Source organism: Dipteris shenzhenensis, chromosome 1, assembly GCF_047967505.1.
Source record: "Dipteris shenzhenensis isolate YYH24624 ecotype China chromosome 1, Dip_SZ_1.0, whole genome shotgun sequence".
Classification (NCBI taxonomy): Eukaryota; Viridiplantae; Streptophyta; class Polypodiopsida; order Gleicheniales; family Dipteridaceae; genus Dipteris; species Dipteris shenzhenensis.
Window position 1 is genome coordinate 19,833,066 of NC_141596.1, and position 20,150 is coordinate 19,853,215.

The 20,150-nt window shown below is 41.3% G+C and overlaps 1 protein-coding gene across 1 annotated transcript; it reads right to left on the reverse strand.

The window, feature by feature from the left end:
- Positions 1-2,189: 2,189 nt before the first annotated feature.
- On the reverse strand, positions 2,190-18,063 carry LOC147905514 (uncharacterized). Its single transcript, XM_087373087.1, has 7 exons — positions 17,253-18,063; positions 16,938-17,123; positions 16,599-16,778; positions 16,327-16,521; positions 13,095-13,193; positions 2,928-3,536; positions 2,190-2,783 (listed from the first exon to the last, which is right to left on the reverse strand). The coding sequence occupies exons 1-7, from the start codon at positions 17,964-17,966 to the stop codon at positions 2,475-2,477; spliced, it is 2,292 nt and encodes a 763-aa protein (XP_087229213.1). The 5' UTR covers positions 17,967-18,063; the 3' UTR covers positions 2,190-2,474.
- Between the last annotated feature and the right edge of the window lie 2,087 nt (positions 18,064-20,150).

A 20,150-nucleotide genomic window follows, 5' to 3' on the forward strand; every position in this document is an offset into this window, starting at 1 on the left:
AAAGAAAGTTATAACAAATATGCAGAACTATCGAAACTAGGAATACCTACTTAGTGATTTCTATTAACCTGATATATCGCGTTCTTCACCAAGGAGTGATTGAATTACAAAGCTTCTGCAAATTTGTTTAAGCTCATGGACAGAAAGTCCTCAATATCTTATTTCATTTTAGCTACATACACAAATTTCATCCCAAAGCGACGACAAACTCCATTTGGCTTTCTTGCTGTCCATGGCTTTTTTACGCACAAAAGATATTCGTTCTTGAAGCATTTATAATCCTTTTGCACTTTTTGTGCCAAGTGAGTGACAAGTCGAAAAAAAACTAAACATATCTTTAACCTATTAACAACAAACACCCAAAAAAAAAAAGAGAGTACACGTGGGAGCTTGGAGGAGAAGAGCCTGCCACGTGTCACAGAGGAGTTGTTCTTGGATAGAGGCTTGGAGGGGGGAGGAGGTGGAAGGACAAGAGGGAGGCTTTAGGGAGGAGGTGGAAAGACAAGAGGTAGCTTTAGGGACAAGGAGGAGATAGAAGGTCAATGGAATGGAGGAGATGGAAGGTCACCTTCGAGAGGAAGGAGGAGATGGAAGGTTAATGGAATGAAAGGAGGAGATGGAAGGTCTCAGAGCCGTGGGTTAAGACTTAGCCAAAATTTAAGAATCAAAGATCCACCTTCAGATGGGGAGTGGTTGAGGATGATCGTGCCTCTTTGCCCGTGCAAAGCACGCAAAGCACGGGTTTAGTACAAACGTGGAGGCTTGGAGAGGAGAGGAGGTGGAAAGACAAGAGGCAAGCTTTGGGGAGGAGGTGGAAAGACAAGAGGCAACTTTAGGGGCAAGGAGGAGATAGAAGTTCTCAATGGAATGGAGGAGATGGAAGCTCACCTTCGGAAGGAAGGAGGAGATGGAAGGTTAATGGAATGAAAGGACCTGTGCAAAGCAAGCAAAGCACGGGTTCAATAATAACGTGGAGGTTTGGAGGGAAAAGGAGGTGGAAAGACAAGAGGCAAGCTTTGGGGAGGAGGTGAAAAGACAAGAGGCAGCTTTAAGGGCAAGCAGGAGATAGAAGGTCAATGGAATGGAGGAGATGGAAGGTCACCTTCGGGGGGAAGGAGGAGATGGAAGGTTAATAGAATGAAAGGAGAAGATGGAAGGTCTTAAAGCCATGGATTGAGACTTAGCCAAAATTTAAGAATCAAAGATCCACCATCAGATGGGAAGTGGTTGAGGGTGGTCATGCATCTTTGCCTATGCAAAGCACGGGTTCAATACAGACATGGAAGCTTGGAGGGGGAAGGAGGTGGAAAGACAAGAGGCAAGCTTTGGGCAGGAGGTGGAAAGACAAGAGGCAACTTTAGGGACAAGGAGGAGATAGAAGATCAATGGAATAGAGATGGAAGGTCACCTTCAGGAGAAAGGAGGAGATGGAAGGTTAATGGAATGAAAGGAGGAGATGGAAGGTCTCAAAGCCATGGGTTAAGACTTAGCCAAAATTTAAGAATCAAAGAAGCACACTCTAATTTGAAAGTGTGTTTGTAGCCCTTGAGATCAATCCAAGATCAAAGGCCTACAATCAAACACATGGCTCAAGGAGAGCTCAACAAGCGTAAACTTCCCGCTAGGTTGCCTGCTGTAAATATGCTCACATACAAATCCACACCCATACATACTTGAGAATCCATTTATACAAAGTCTTCATACAGAGTTTCTGTCAACACTCAAAAATATATAAAGGCCTACAATCAAAAAGTACTCCAAAATCTCTTCATTCAAGCTACAACTGCTTGTGAAGTCTAAACGAGGCTTTATGAAGGGGTTGAACAACCATGCTTGAAAACCAAAAGTAGGGATCAATGGACCACTATGATTGAAAACCATAGTGGCCTCATTAAATGGAGATGGAAGGGCTACAAGAATCTAAGGGGATTGCTCCTTAGATTGATCTAAATCAAGTAAACCATTTTTAATTCTACAATCTTGGCTCCTTTTATATTGTATTCTATCAAAAAAGGCTATCAAACGATTACTGTAAAGACTCATCCTCTTCTATCAAGCAGAAATAATGTCTCCAAGACTATCTTAAAAGCATCCTCATGTTGTACATGAAGGATACCACATCAACAAATACAAAAGATGCATCAAAGCACACTGAACAAAGTAGTGCAGAGTGCAAGAATACATTCCGTATCTTTATTTAATATAATTGCCGAGTCTCCAGCAATGTCAGCTTTATTGAAGCATAAAAGAATTTTCCCAAAAAGTATTGACGTTAAGAATGTCAATCCTCTACATTGATAAAGAATGCAACACCGATTATGTACATTACAAACTCTCTTTAGCTACTTCTACTTGGGACAAGTAGAAGGCTATTAGATCAAGAAAGCGCTGCTCCCATAAAGCAATGTTACTTGACTTCCCTTCATTTGGCGCTCACAAAATATTGCCCCATGGAAACCATGTACAATGGTTTCCTAGAAAAATATTAGCAAAGCTAAAAGAAGACTCAGTAATATCCCAGCAAGCATTACCCATACCCACATAGGGAATGGCCACATCCCTTTTTTGGGAAGAGAATTTATAGTTATCTGTCTAGGCACCTTTGGTCTCTTTCCCGGAGGCTTTCTTCGCTGAGATGATCCTTTCAGAGCATCTGATGTATCCTTTGGCAGCTCCTGTGGAGTTGCTGCTATTTCTCTGGGTTCTGGTCGAGAGGAAGCCTCAGTGGTCTCCAAATCTGTTGTGTTGGCTGCAGCTTTTTTCCGTGCTCTCTTCTCTCTCTCCTGCACATCAATATAGCTATGGTTGTCAAACAGTCCAAAATGACACAAAGACAGAACACACAAAACACAGAACACACGGAACATAGACAGCAAAACAGTCTTTAACTGGAGAAAGTTAGAATTAAAATAGAACAACCAAAATACCTTCTCTCTCCGTTCAGCCTCCTTCTGAGCTCTAAGCAATGCTTTAGCTTGTGCTCGTTCAGCTTGCCTCTTCTTCCTCTCAGCAGCCTCCCTGGCTTTTGCCATTTCCTCCTGCCTACGCTTCTCTTTAAGCTCAGCAACTTCAGCTTCCTTGGTTGCTGCATCTTCCACCTGACCTGGATTTGTCTTGCTGCTGGAAGTTCCACCTGAAGATGAAGAATTCTTAACTTTTGATGTTTCAGAAATTCTAGCTTCGCCCTCTTTAGTCTCTAACACTGCAGTCTCTTCTGCCAACCTTTCTGGTAGGACAGCCTTGGCGACCTGGGCTGGCACCTTAGACTCATTAACAGGTACCTTGGAAACCTTTGTGCGTCCAACACCCGCACTTGGCTTTGTCTGAGTACTTATCTCAGAGACAACTTCATTAGGTTTAATCACAGAATCAGCCACAATGTCCACATCCCCCATAAGTAAAACTGGTTCCTCATCGGGACCCAGCGACCTGCCATCCAAGGTCTGGAGGCGTTTCACTGTGCTTGGTTCATTATTTTTCATGTATTTCTCCCTGAAACTTGCATCGGTACTCCAGCGAGTCATAATGCCTTCAACCTGAGAAAAATCCATCATCAATCGCCTCGGTACTCTTATACATAGTCAAACAAAAATTACATCAACATTCCAGAATTTCAAGACACCCTCAGGACACTTTGCTTTCAATTCGACAGGTGCATTGTGTCTTGGCATCCCAAGAGTCAATGCACAAAGCTTACATCCCACAAATTGTGCTATGTTATCCCTAATCACACTATCAGCACCTTGGAGGAGGCGTATGTATATATATATGTATACACATATATATATGTGTATATGCACATACATACATACATACATATGTATGTATAAATATATATTTACATATATATATATATATATATATGTAAATATATATGTATATAAATATATATATATATATATATATATATATGTAAATATATATATATATATAAATATATATATATATATAAATATATATATATATATGTATATATGTAAATATATATATATGTATATATGTAAATATATATATATGTAAATATATATATATATATGTAAATATATGTGTAAATAAATAAATATATATATATATATATGTAAATATGTATGTAAATATATACATATATGTAAATATATATATATGTATGTAAATATATATGTATATATATACATATATGTAAATATATATATATGTATGTAAATATATATGTATATATATACATATATGTAAATATATATATATGTATGTAAATATATATGTATATATATATATATATATATCTATATATATGTAAATATATAAATATATATGTATATATATATATATATATAAATATATATGTATATATATATATATATGTAAATATATATATATCTCTATATATCTCTATATATATGTAAATATATCTGTATATATATGTATATATATATGTAAATATATATGTAAATATATGTAAATATATATATATATATATATATATATATTATATATATATGTATATATATCTGTATATATATGTATATATATATGTAAATATATATGTATATATATGTAAATATATATGTATGTATATATATATATATATCTATATATATATATATATGTAAATATATATGTAAATATATATCTATATATATATCTATATATATATATGTAAATATATATGTAAATATATATGTATATATGTAAATATATATGTATATATGTAAATATATATGTATATATGTAAATATATATGTATATATGTAAATATATATGTATATATGTAAATATATATGTATATATGTAAATATATATATATATATATATATATATATATGTAAATATATATGTAAATATATATGTATATATATGTATATGTATATATATGTATATGTATATGTATATGTGTGTATATATGTATATGTATATGTATATGTATATATCATACATACATATGTATGTATGTATGTATACACATATATATGTGTATACATACACATACACACACACACACACACACACACATGTATGTATGTATGTATGTATGTACATAGTATATACACACTTTTTTTTTGTGGGAAGAAATCTTTTATTTCTGTAGAATAATTACATTCATAGTTACTTCAAAAACGAAGTAGCTACTACTCAACTAAAGATCTCAGTATAAGCTGTATACACATCCTGATCAATCAAACGAGTCTGAAAGCAATCGTAGAATGATTGTTGCAGAGATCATTTGAAAAAAAGAAAGAATAAAAATAGTGGATCACCAAAGACTCTATGATTTCTATCCATCCATAAAGTCCATAGGGTCCAATAGCGCACCCATACAAAAAATAAATCAAAACCCTGTCTCTGTGGATGAAAGCCAAACAACCAGAAAAATCTACCAAAAGTAACAGTAGGAAATCGCTATCGAAGCCTCTATCTGATGAGAGCAATGAGATCAGAAGTATTTGGACAGGACCAAAAGATGTGAAACATTGATTCAGTAGAGTGCTGGCATCTATGACAAACAGCTGAAGCAATATGTCTGTGTGCGAGTAACTGTCCGGATGGAAAAATGCCAAGGAGAACTCGCCATAGGAAAAGCTGTTGTCGAAGAGGGACTTTGTAATGCCAAAGAAGACGCAGCCTTTTTCTCCACCACTTCATTGGACGATCCATATGCCAAACAATATTTGCTCTGTGGGAAATCCAAGGTGGAGGTAATAACACTTTATACAGTGATGACACTGTGATATGTGAGAGCTTTAAAGGACGGACGTATAAGGAAGGAGAGCATAAAATCCAATCCTCAAGCCGATTCTAAAGTTCCAAATGAGATACCGGCAAGTACGGTTGAAGCATTGCTGAAATTCTATGCCATAAAGGACGATAATGAGCTCCCAAGCCATATTTGCGAGCAGCCATAGAAAAAAATAAAATTGTGCCATCATCCTGAAGTACATCCGTCACAAATGAAATGCCTTTGAAGGAGAGAAAATAAGAACGTCGGGGTTCTTGTAAGGCCAAAGGAGGGTGGAATACTTTAGACCAAAAAATATTCTCTACCCTCAAAGAGTTGCCCGAGAGAGAGTCCCTGCCATGCCATTCCAAGTGGGATAGAATGTGTTTCCAATCAAGAAGCAGATGAGAGACAAAAGGGCAGCTTCTGATCTTGCCTTGGATAGAGCCAAATAAAAAATCCCACTGAGTAGGCTGCCAATTCCCAAAGGCAGATGTATGAAGATATAATAAGAGAGAGCCGATCATGAAAGCCCAAGGCTGATCTCCTTGCATAAACTGTATCATCATTTTCCCTCTGTGAGCAAGTAAATCCATTTGAATATTGAGAATGTTCAGACCCCCGTGCATCTTTGGAGAACAGAGACGATGCATAGAGAGTAATCTGAGACTTTTCTTGCCATGTTTTGAACGCCAAAAAATTTCCATGATAGCTGACATAAATGAAACCAGATCTGCCTTAGTGAACATAGTGAGAGGCAGATAAAATTGCATGTATGCTATCAAAATGGATTGTGTGATTCGCAGACGAACATGTAATGGCCAAATTGCAAGCTTCCAATATTCAAGTTTTGCCCTTAACTTTACTAGCACCCAATCAGTTTGTTGTGAACGGGTGAGTCCCCAGCCTAAAGGATAACCAAGAGATGTCGAATGAATTGAGAAGCGGGGACAATTTCCCCAGGCCACACAAGGTTGTGCCATTCCTGTGCATGTAACGGCAGCAATTTTGATTTCTGAAAATTTACCCGAAGGCCAGCAGCCAATCCATATGTAGAAAGAGCATGCATAATCATGGACAGATCAGCCCGAGTATTTTTTTGAGTAAAGAATGAATCATCAGCATATGCTTGAGCAATCATGCTGCGACTGCTAAGAATCTCCAAACCGTGCAACTGATCAGTGTCCAAGAGGTGATCCAGATATTGAAGCAGTGGATGAGTGGCTATGGCAAACAGTTAAGCACTCAGGGGACATCCTTGCCTGACAGAGCAAGCAAGAGTCCAGGATGGAGAAATATCTCCTGAAAGTATACAGGCAGCTTCACTATCTTGATATAGCCAATTGATGAGTTGCTGCATTTTTATGCCAAAACCCAATGCCTGCATAGTCGATGAAATAAAATCCCACTGAACAGTATCAAAGGCTTTGGCAATATCAACTTGCAATAACAAAACATCCTGCTGTGTGTATTTGGCATATTCAATTCCAATGTAGGCATTAGCAATGTTTTCTGTGATATGCCTATGCGGGACAAAGCCATATTGAGCAGGATGCAACCCATCATGTAAAAAACCCTTTAGCCGATCAACAATCATTTTGGTAGTGACTTTGTAAATTACGGGCATAAGAGTGATAGGTCTCCAGTCTGCCAAAGACTCACAAATTTGTTTTTTGGGAAGGAGTTTAACAAGACCTCTCTTCCATGTGTCCGGCATTTTCTGATTTTGCCACGCAACATTCACCATATATAGCAATGAATGCTTCAAAATAGGCCAGTATGCGAGAAAAAACTCGACTGCTAAACCATCCCATCCTGGGGATTTCCATCTGCCACATGATTTGATCGCATCTAACAGTTCCCTCTCAATAAAGGGTTCCTCCAATTCCAAAGCTTGAGTAGGGGAAATGATTGGAGAAACATGTTGCAACAGTAAATTTCGTGCAAGCAAAATCTGTTGCGAGGGAGGAGCTGCAGAGCCAAATTGCTGAGAGAAATGATGCACACAAACAGAGGCAAGCTGTGACCGTGAAGTAGTCCATGATCCATTGGGCATAAGCACTCTGCAAATTTCTGTTTTGATTCTCCTCTGATGTAAACTTTTGAAAAATTCTTTGGAAGAGCAACCTTTATCTGTGAAAGCTCTTTGTCTTGCTCTAGTCTCCCATTTTGCCAGTTTCCTATGATCATTTAGTTTAAGACAATGTCTGGCCTGGCATAGTGTTGTTTGCTCATGCATGGACAACGAACGATGATGATTGAGTTCAGTGAGGTCTTGACAAGTAGATTTGGCTTGAGCAATGGTTTCCCTCAGAGTCTTCATGTAAGACTTACCATAAGCTCTAATCACCACTAGCATTTTAGAAATAAAAGAATCCCAGGCACCATCAACATGAAGATGGCTGCTAGAGGAAAGACAATGAGCTGCTTCAGTAACCATTGCCTTGAAATCAGCATGTTGCAAATAACTATTGTTTATGATTAGATGTCTCCTTTGTGGCAATCTATCATCTGGCATATGATAAAAAGATAACCGCAGCCATAGCGGTGCATGCTCTGAATGCACAAAGGCATAGTCAATCCACATTTTGCATGTGAAATCCCCACTTTGTTGGGGAGTGACACTATACCATCAATCCAGACGTGCCTGATAAGCTGAAAGAGCATTATGTTGAAAAGTGTAGCCCGGTGACAAAGGCTGCAATTCCTTCCAAAGGTCAACCAGATCCAAATGCAAAAGTAGTTGAGACCATGCATGCCTTTCAGGAGATAACATATGGTCATGTCTGGAGGTGTTGTCTCCCTGTTGTGGAGCATTATTGAAATCCCCACATATGTAGGCATGATATCTCCACGGATATTGTTGCATGGCATCCCAAATTGCAGTTCTTTCTCTAGAGAACTGAGGTGCATAAACTGAAGCAAATTCAAACACCTCTCCTCTAATAATGCATTGGAGAACAAGCCATATGCCTTTGTTGTCATTTAATGCAATGACTGGTTGAAGCTCATGTTTGCTCAGAAGGACAACCCCTGAGAAAGAGTGCTCCCCAGCATAGAAAATATCATATCCACAGTAGTGTCCTGTCTTGCCTGCATAAATATGTTGGTTGTGCTCTTGTAATGCCACTATGTCAGGCTGAAATCTGTTGATGTACAGCCACACAGATTTCCATTTTCTACTATCACACATGCCCTGAACATTAAGTGTAAAACATTTGATGTAAGCAATCATATATACAGGTATTTATAGTAATGTAACAACTATGTACAGCAGCAAAATTTATGCGGTCAGCCTTGCATTTCTATCTCAGGGTCGAGGCCTCGCCCCTGAGAAGAAGTAGCCGCCTGAGAAGTAGACAACAAAGCAGCAACCTCTTCTTCAGGGAAGAGTGTTCTGCTGGCTGTTACTGCAGCCCATGTAATCCCAATTCCTGAATTTATCTCTGGGGTATTTCCGCTAGAAGATGCACCATTCCAAGTACGGGGGGGTGGAATTCTTCGAGCAGAAATAACTTTTCTTTGGCTTTGCCAGCCATCAGTTGAAGGTTGCTTTCCTTTGGTCGAGGATTGAATAGCAGGAGGTGAATGTGAGGTGAGATTCCCATTGGGAGCCACCGGAGCTTTGCCTTTATCCTAACTCCCAGAAGGCTGTCTACCGCCTTTATTTTTGTTGGCAACTGGAGTAGGAGCATCTTTAGTAGACATGTGAACTGGCAAGGTGACATGAGGCATTTTATGTTGATTCATTGGACACTGTGAAGCCATGTGTCCAAACTTTTTGCATTCAAAACAAGCCCCTGCAAATAAACCCCATTTGAGTTTATAGAAAGCACTTCCCATGTTTACATTATTCACCGTGACTGAATAAGAGTCCGGTGTGGGATTATCAGTATCCCAGAGAATACAAAATCTGTTTGAGTTGCCATTTGGCCGTGGTGGGCAGACCACTTTACCTAAAGATGTTGCAATTTTAGGCAAAAGTGAGGCCATACATTGGGGGAAATCAACAACTTCAACCCAAACTGGGCATCTGTGTCGGATTAAAGCCTGAAAGTCCCTTGTGGGAGACCATGGCAAGACATGCACCGTTTGCTGCCCAAAAAAGAGAGGTGAATGTTCCAAAAGCATTTGTCTGTGGATCTCATCCACCATGATAACCTCAAAAAAGCCCCTGGCTGCATAGTGCACTTTACGAACAAAAGAGCCAGCCAATGTGCGTGTCAGCCAGTTGCCTATCTCTGCAGCAGGTGGCATCCGGCCTGGAAAGAATAATATGACTGCATTCTTGGCATATTCTCTGACTGGATCCACAATTTCATCGACCTCAACCATGAGGCCAACTGAAGGAACCGAGTCTTTCCACTCTTTTCTCGTATCTGCAAATCCTTCATGTATTACATCATATACCAGTTGAGCCTCAAGAGTATCATGCATCGGGTCATGCTGACCCTCAACCTGCTTTTGCTTCTTGCAGGGAGCCGAGCGCTCCTTTTGAAACGTTTTTTCATGTGAATACTTGCCATGACGTTGTAAAAAAGGGAGCTTGAGAATGAAATACCTGTAAAAGGGTAGTGAAAGCCAAAAAAACCAGTCCCAAAGAAAGTAAAAGAGAGGATAAGGAGAGTATAACTGGTAAGGAGAGAGCAGAGGGATAAGTGAGATTTTGGCAGAAGACACAGGACTGCTAGGGAAGACACCGGAGCAGAAAAACCCCAAAAACCGTACAGCAAGAGGTACCAAAACTGTACGGACGATGATGAGCTGTGCTGTATAGATACGGGCTGCACGGGGGGGAGTCTAACTGTACGGGAAGATCGAGCTGGTACGGAATCGTACAAACGTACGGACGTCGTATGACGACCGTACAAATGTACGGACAAAAAACTGCACAGGGTTCCTAGCGAAAACAGGGATGCTGACAGAAGGCAGGCGAGCTGAAACGGTACGGAGATGACAAAAGTGTACGGAGGCACAAAAAAAGGCTTCGGAAGAGAGAACGATGTCGACGCACACACGAAGAGTTTGAAACAGGATTACACAAGTTGCGCAGGGGTGAGCAGACTGAGCGTACGGTCTGTCCGTACTGACGTACGGTACCTGTACGGGCAGAAGGAGCTGTACGGAGCTCTGTCTCTTAACCTGATCTCCTCTCCAAGCTCTCTCTCACACACACACGAAATAATACACACACACACACACACACACAAACACACACATATATATATATGTATTTATATGTATGTATACATATACATATATGTATTTACAGATATATATATATATGTATATATATGAATTTACATATGTAAATACATACATATATATATATAATATATGTATTTACATATATATTTATTTATTTATTTATTTATTTATAATATGTATTTACATATGTAGATACATATATATATATATATATAATATGTATTTACATATGTAAATACATATATATATATATATGTATGTATGTATGTACATATATATATATATATGTATTTATATTTATATTTATATATATATATATATATATTTATATACATACATACATACATACATATTTATTTATTTGTTTATTTATTTATTTATTTACATATATGTATGTATATATTTATATACATATATGTATGTATATATATGTTTGTATATATATATGTATGTATGTATACACACACACACACACATATATATATATGTATGTATTTACATACATACATACATACATATTTATATTTATATTATACTTATGTTTGTATACATATATGTATGTACACACACACATATATGTGTGTGTGTGTGTGTATATACATACATACATACATATATGTATACAAACATATATATATGTAAGACTTTGTATAAATGGGTGCTCAAGTATGTGTGGGTGTGTGGATTTGTATGTGTGAGAGCATACTTTTATACTATGGTCTACACCCACTGTTAGGCGCTGATGACGTCAGTGGGGATGTCATAGTAGCTAGTCCCTGCTATGCGTGATGGAGTTTATGGTTTTCAATCTTATGAGTGACTCTTGTGAGATTGAAACTGCACTATGTTGTGTTTTTAGAGGATGAGTTTGGGAATGTTCCTGGATTCATCTAGGTATATGCTTCTGCCGTATTAGCGGACATGCAAATTTCACCTTGCGAAGTTTTCGTGCAAGTTGCGGCCTGCTGGTATTGCGATATTTCTTTCTATCTTAAATGGTGCGTTGCCCTATCAGCTAGTTTAGATTTAGATGCTCGTTTAGGAGAGACTAAAATGAAATCGTTTAGACTTCACAAGCAGTTGAAGCTTGAATGAAGAGATTTGTACTACTTTTTGATTAGCCTTCTCCTTTAGTGCTAGCCTTCATCATGGCTGAGTTTGTCCTTCACATCCGGAGTGCCGATAGAAACTCAGTATGAAGACTTTGTATAAATGGGTGCTCAAGTATGTGTGGGTGTGTGGATTTGTATGTGTGAGAACATACTTTTATACTATGGTCTACACCCACTGTTGGGCGCTGATGACGTCAGTGGGGATGTCATAGTAGCTAGTCCCTACTATGCATGATGGAGTTTATGGTTTTCAATCTTATGAGTGACTCTTGTGAGATTGAAACTGCACTATGTTGTGTTTTTAGAGGATGAGTTTGGGAATGTTCCTGGATTCATCTAGGTATAAATGGGTGCTCAAGTACGAAGACTTTGTATAAATGGGTGCTCAAGTATGTGTGGGTGTGTGGATTTGTATGTGTGAGAACATACTTTTATACTATGGTCTACACCTACTGTTGGGCGCTGATGACGTCAGTGGGGATGTCATAGTAGCTAGTCCCTACTATGCATGATGGAGTTTATGGTTTTCAATCTTATGAGTGACTCTTGTGAGATTGAAACTGCACTATGTTGTGTTTTTAGAGGATGAGTTTGGGAATGTTCCTGGATTCATCTAGGTGTGTGTATATATATATATATATATATATATATATATATATGTACATACATACATACATGCATGTATGTATGTATGTACACACACACATATACATATGTATGTGTGTGTGTTTGTGTGGGTGTGGGTGTATTCTCACCAAAAAAAAAAAAAAAAAGGATGTGTGTGTGGGTGTGTGTGTGTTCACTTTAAACTTCACATGCTTTGAGACCAAACCAACAAGATTGTTTGTAATGCAAGTCACATGTGATCATATGAGTGCAATATGCAAGTGCATGGACTGACCAACATTCTGAAGCTTACACAAAAACCAGCATGCAAAGGGGAGACACATCCATTGCAGTACGAAGCTAATAACATAGGAAATCACTACTATCTAATGTTTAGTCACGGGGCCATGCTCCACAAACAGGAGCAAGCCAAACAAACAAGCAAAACACGCGTGGGCATAGAGGACTATAGATACCTGTTCACGGCAAAGGGCTTCCAAGTCCTCCAAACGCTTAGTTGAAGCCAACTCTCTGGCTTTCCGGATGTCCTCCTTGTTCTTGTAAAACTCATAATTCTGCATCATCAACCAGACAGGAGTGAACTCGAATACACAAGCAACCAAGGGTCAAGACTAGCATAATTGGAACAAATACTGCTGAAGAAAGAAAATTTCTCCTTATGCCTGTGATAATTTCTCAGAATGGTGATAATTTCTCAGAATGTATGCATTAGCATTTCAAGACAGAAAATCCATTGTAAATGTGTCAGCTTCCCTATACTTGCATAAGCGTGGTTCAACAGAGGATACAGATTTAAATCCACCAAGCACAGTACAGATGCACAAGCAGACACGTGTTTCCGTGCACACAAGCACATTAGATATGTATGTATTGGCAAAGTAACTTCAACTTTGGAGTGCATTTTAAATTGAAGCAAACAAAATAAGAAATAAACAAAATGAGAACTACTAGGTAAATGCCAGGTAAGAAAGACTGGTTTTCATCATCTCAAAATGCAGAAAGTCACCGGGTGCACCTGGATCTAATTGTGTGTCTTAAGGGAATGTCATCAATGACAATGGCTCCCTCTCATCTTCCTCTCCCTTCCACCCCCTCTTGGCCATTGCCTCCTTTCCTAGATGCTTCTCAACTTCCGTAACATCAGAAAATTGATGAGCAACCAATAACAGAGTAGTTTTTTAAGGGGAATGAAGTGACCTCCTAAGGAACTTTCATGGCAGGGGAGGTCACATTTAAGAAAAATCAGAACTGGTCGTGAACCATGAGCATCCCAACCCAGCATGGAGGACGAGGCGGCTCCACGCCAAGTAGAGCCCCACAGAAGAACCTCCACTTCTGCAGCAGCACCATCGGAGGTACAGGTGACTGTCCGGAATAAGGAGTCACCTCCTGATCTGAGAGCCCCCATTTGAAGGACATGGGAGAGGTTGCACTGTAGCAACCATGGAAATCTCAGGGTGGCCATGTGGGAAAAAGAACAGGCCACGGAGGCTGGACTGAGAGATAATAAAGATAGGCACTGGTACTCTGGTGGCTGCCATGTGAGCAGCAAGATAGGCTGCCACATGAGCAGCATCTAAAGGGCTGTTGCCAGGCCCAAGGAGGTGGGCGAAGGGCCTGCAAAGAAGGCAGTAAACACGGGCTCCCATGGTCATTTCTAGACCCTAAAGTAACGAACCAAGCAGCCCTTGTCTTAAAAGGGGGCAGCTGGATGAACTTGATGGATTTACATATATAGCTCGAGGTTGCTGCCATGTTCATGATCAAGGAGAGTGGTACCATGGACGGTTGGTGCTACTCAGATGGTAGCTGTGTTCCAAGACGGTTTACCTGTGCAGAGCTCGGCTTGGAGGAACGCGACCTGCAGGTTCAAGGACCGAAGATCAAGGATGTCTTCCACTTGTTCCCGAGAGCTTCTCCATGGCTCGGTGAGAGGGGTGTTGGGAATTAGGAGTCATCTCCCCACCTGTGAGCCCCTGTGTGAGGACATGGAGTTGACCTGTAGCAAGCATAGGGATCTCAGGGGGCCCACATGGGCTGAGAAAGAACAGACCACGGGGGCTAGGCTCAGAGAAAAGAAAAATAGGCATGGGCTACAATGGTGGCTGCCATGTGGGCAGCATCTAGAGGCCTACAAAGGGTTATTGCCAGGCCCAAAGTGGTGGGCAGAAGGGCCTCTACAAGGCAGCAATGAGGGCTTCCATGGATCAATTGAGGTTGAGGCTGCTGGTCGGCTGTACGCACAGGCAGGTCGAGCTCACTTACAGCAGTTGGCAGTAGACTGCAGCACACAGGTCGGCTGCATACCTGTATGGTTGGTCAGTACGGGTTGGGCCAGAAGCAGGATTGGCCTGGCAAGGCATGAATCTGGCCAGCCATCAGCAGGTGTGGGGATCCTTTTACCTGTTGAGTTTCCTGCCCTTAGCAGGAGTGTTTTGGCCCAGGGGAAGCTGGTCTCCTCTACTAGGTCGGGTAAGCCTTTCCATCCAGCATCCTCCTGTCAATGAGGATAGTCAGCTGGAACATACAGGGCCTAGGCGGAGTTCCACACTGTCGCCGTAGGCAGCTGATTTGGAATCAGCTTCACCCAGGTGTCACTGGAGGTGCTATTGATATCCTTTTTATCCAAGAACACAAGTTGGATGCCAGTGATTGCTCTAAAAGAGAAGCAGGGAGGTCTAGGGATCCATTCAGTTGTGCTTCAATTTGCAGAACTCCACAAGGGAGAAGTGCAGTAAGGAGAGCACTTGGAGCAGCACTTTGCGGCCTACTGAAGCTCCGTAGACTGACATATGTTATGTGGGTGTTCTATGGACGTGGGCACGGCAGTGCTTACAGCCCACATCTAGGCAACATCCAAGCTGCTGGAAGGTGGTAGTTGAGCATACCATTTCGAATCAGGACTTGCCTATTTTTGGAGCTTTCTACACTACATGTTTTCGCAGTTCTACTCCATGTGCATGTTCTAAGTCTGTGTCTGTGATTTACCTCAGTAACAATTGTGTGCACAAGGTGGAGTAAGGTTTGTTTATGATGCATTGTGTGGACCCTGGGACATCTTCTGCTGCAGGACTACAGCAAGCGACTCTCTATCGATGACATGGTGTTGAAGATACATGCATAGTCTTTCTAAGATTGACTCCATCTGCCAGCCATGATGCAGATGCAGGCACAACAGTGGTCAAAGTAGACATGCAGGGAAGTCCAATTGAGACGCCCATTCTGCTACAACAATTTTGAGACATGTTCTCAGGTCTGCACAATAGGCTGGCATGTGAGAGAGAGTTGGATCAATATGTTCATTAGGAAGACGAGGGTCAAAAAAGATTCAATGGCAGATCCGGGAGCTTATACACATAGCCAATGTTGCTACCTGTGTTACTCGTGGAGGCAGAGGATGGTTTAAGCCTGTTATTCCTACCGTCAATGCTCCCTTAGATGATCATAAAGAGGCCAAGGGCCTCACTGAGGTATACGTAAGGTCTGGTATTTGACACATCAGCATTAAAGAAAGAGATGAATCAAGACAGCTTCATAACTGAAAGGGGTCTATTGGAATTTTGGATCCTGCACTTTTTACTACTTCTGAATATTCATAAATTAGATTTTTCAACCTCATCTTTTCAGGTCCTCCCACTTTTTGTACTCTGATATCGGAAGGGTAGAGTCAAAAATAAAATTAGACACCTGTTCGCCCTGCAACTTCTTCAGGTCTTTACATGCAACAAAAGCTTCATGCTGAATGTGCTTGGCATGTTCCAACTGCTTGACAAGATCATCCATCGTCACGTTCATATCCTGACAACCCCTTTCCACGGGCTCACACTCAGCTCGTGCCTGAGCTTGCTGATGTCTCAAAATATTCAATTCTTGATATAGTATCTGAAAGGCACAAACAATCTCGTGTTAACAAAATTCTCAAAGCTCGTACATTTGACAAGACCTTTCAGGCTACTCACCGAACATTGCCCCTGAATGTCCTCTTTAGAACCGAGGGTCTCGATTAACTCTGTCTGTGCAGCTACATTTGCGATAATTTGGCTGCGGGTAGATTCAAAATGCTTGATCTCCCTTATCAACTGTTTTTCCTCTTTTAAAGGAATGCTCTCATGCTGAATTCGGTGCTGCAAGTAGGCAATCTGTAGCATGCAAAATCAATCCTAATGAATATATGTTTCCCAATAACATTACGGGGAGATTTGGATCGGAACCAGAGACCAAATAGATCTTGCCAGCGGTCATGGTATTGCTTTTCTATTCCAATTATAAATAGAAAAGAGATTAGATAGATTGCTTGCCCTGTCGTTCAATTCTTCTTCCGAGGAACAAACATCTCCTCTCGTTGTGTTGTGTGCGACCTTAAACTTGTTCAGAGCTGCCTGAAGAGGATCTAACTCCATCAGCTTCTTCTGGGTTGCCTCTTTGCAAGCCCTCTCTTTATCTCGCACGATCTTCAACTTGTCAACAAGTTCCGTCTTACTAACCTTCGCAATCCCACAAAACCTCGACGTCACCTTTTAAGCATAAAGATTCAAAAACATACATGACATACTAATATAAATTGGCATGTCTGCGGAGCGCTTGCCGAAGTCGATCAAAATGCAGAAACTCACCCTTTTCAACTGTAAGGCAGCTCGTATGAAGTCCCTGTTCTTGCACGCCTCCTCTAGCTGCAGCTCAGCCAATCTAATCTTGTTCCTTAACTTGCTATCCACGGTTCTTGGCATTTTGACTATGAAAAATGTATGTCGTCTGGATATGGGTACAACTCTATGGACAGGTAATTCTGCGGTACCAAGTGCCATATGATTGTCGGCAGCAGCACCAAGTGCCACATGATTGTCGGCAGCTAACCAGCCGGAGGCACTCCCTTCGGCAGAAGAATCCACACCGTTTGTCCATCCATCGTCAGACCTTTCTATCCTGGTGATATGTCCGGAATCGTCCGCTTCCACACCGTTGACGCCAGCTCCGTCGCTTACTACGACGCCTTCATCCGAAATCACAGGAACGGCCGTCTCCCCTTGCAATGTATCTACAAAAGAAGCGCTGGCCGAACCAGGCTCGAGCAGTGGAGCGTCATTCTCGCTAATGCCGTCCAAAATCTGACCTGCAGGCGCATCCAGGGAGGGTGATCCAATGTCGGCCGGAGCTTCCGCGTTGTCATCGACGGCGAGATGGAGCAAGGGGTGATGGATCGAGTCATCGAGGGTGTGCTCGAAAGGAGGGGAATCATGGAGAGGGATGGATCCGTTAGAGGAGGGAGGGGGATCGAGGGGGGGGGGAAAAGGGGGCAAAGGGGGAGCAATGTCGGCGGGGAGCTCCATGGGGGGGACTAAGAAGGGGGCATGGGGCAAGATCTAGGGAAGGGGGAGGGAGGATTGGCTATGGCGGCGAGCAAAGCTTCAAGCTACACAGCAAACATACAGCAGATCCCAAAAACACAATATATAAAGTTTGAAAAGCAAAGCTTTTTGATGATTATATGAAGAAGACGACGACGCCGACCTTGTGTGAATCTTACCTTTCCTCTTTGTATTTGGAAACCCCCCCCGCCTCCTGGGTCAAGTTCAACCCTCTTTCCCTCCCTCTGTCTCCTAGCTTGCACTACCCTCCTTTTTTATTGCACTGCCTTCTTCTCTCTCTTCTCTTTCAGTGTCCACCCACAGAGCATGCTCGTGTGCCATGGCACCCCCAGGGCGCTACATTAGCCTCCACATCTCGCCCAACACAGTCCTTGCTCCTCGACAACCACAGATGATGTCAGTTGTTGTGAGGGGTAGCTCTTTGGCCCTTGCCATTCTTCATCCCCTAGTCGACAATGATGGCCACCTTTGGGCTTCAGTGGACACCACAATAGAAGTGCTCGCACGTCTCTCTCTCTCTCTCTCTCTCCTAGTCGACAATGATGGCCACCTTTGGGCTTCAGTGGGCACCACAATAGAAGTGCTCGCACGTCTCTCTCTCTCTCTCTCTCTCTCTCCTAGTGATGGCCACCTTTGGGCTTCAGTGGGCACCACAATAGAAGTGCTCACACGTCTCTCTCTCTCTCTCTCTCTCTCTCTCTCTCTCTCTCTCTCTCTCTCATAATAGAGACATATTTCCAACATAATTATTTTACAAATGGCCACATGGCACCATGTGATGTCAGAGCTTTCCCAAGTTAAGAACTCCAAACCATTGTGGTAGCTCGGAGTACACTCATCCAATATATAGCCATGTCATTCTCCACCGAATGGGCTGACCTTAAGGAAGAGGATTGCCACAATATTACCCCTCTGACATGATTTGTGACCCTACTCTCTCTCTCTCTCTCTCTCTCTCTCTCTCTCTCTCTCTCTCTCTCTCTCTCTACCCATGTCACCCTTCCCCCACCTCTCCCTTTCCCGCATGCCTCCCCCTCTCCCATATTGCCTATCCTCTCCTTTCTCCCTTAAAGTGCAACTTGTCCTCACTATGTGCACCCTACCACCCACCCAACCTAGGTGTCTCAACCCCCCTAAGGGAACTTCTTGGACATCTCACTAGTACCATCCATGGAGGGTACTGTACCAATCCCAAAAAGGGGTTTTGGGTACCTCAAGTGGACATAACTCCCTCGTGCTCAAAAAAGAATGGCTTGCCTTCTCTTGAGGGGGTCCACACGCACAAAAAGTAAGTGCATAGACCATGGTAAGTCGTGTGTGATTGAGTGAGGTAAACAAAACTTAACCCCTCGAGAAGGACTATGGTAGCACTAGGCTTGCCCCCCCCTTATCTAGGATGACATGTACATCGAGGAATTGTATGGATTATGGTAAGCCATGTGTCTGTTTAAATGAGCAAAGAGCATGTATATTGTGCTAAGGGGGATTGTCAAGGTGTGCTCAACCACCCACAATCCTCATATATCTTTCTCAAGGAGGCAAAGTCTTGTAGAAGTACTAGTTACAAATTTTGATGTGAATTCAACAATTGAGGAAATGTGATTTGCAAGCATGTGTGCAATGAATCCACACCTTCCAACCCCAAACTTTTGAATGAATCAAGCTAAGCCACCATATGCTTCATCATTTTAGTCCAACGGATGGTTCTTGACTAAAGGTTGTGGTTTGCAAGCATGTGTGCAATGTCCACACCTTCCAACCCTGAAGCATTTGATCAATAACAAAGCCACAATGTACTTCATCATGCATTCAATGCCATTTCAATCCAAAAGATGATTTTGACTCAAAAGTTCGTGAACCTCATGGATCTACCACTTTTGGAGACAAAAGTGCAAGGTTTGATGATTAAGCCTATGTGTAGAGAGCCTTTCAAAAGTACAAAGGCAATAATAGCATGACCTTCAAGCATTCTCAATGTCATTCATTATACTCCAAGTCTTGTATTCTTTGTTAGTAATTGCTTGAAGTGAGTTTCCTCTCAATCTATTCATATTATCTAAATGACTAGCTTAACCAAGAGTATCTTAACTCCAATTTGTTGAGATTGCTAAAGGATTTAAAATGAATATTTCATATCCCCCTGTA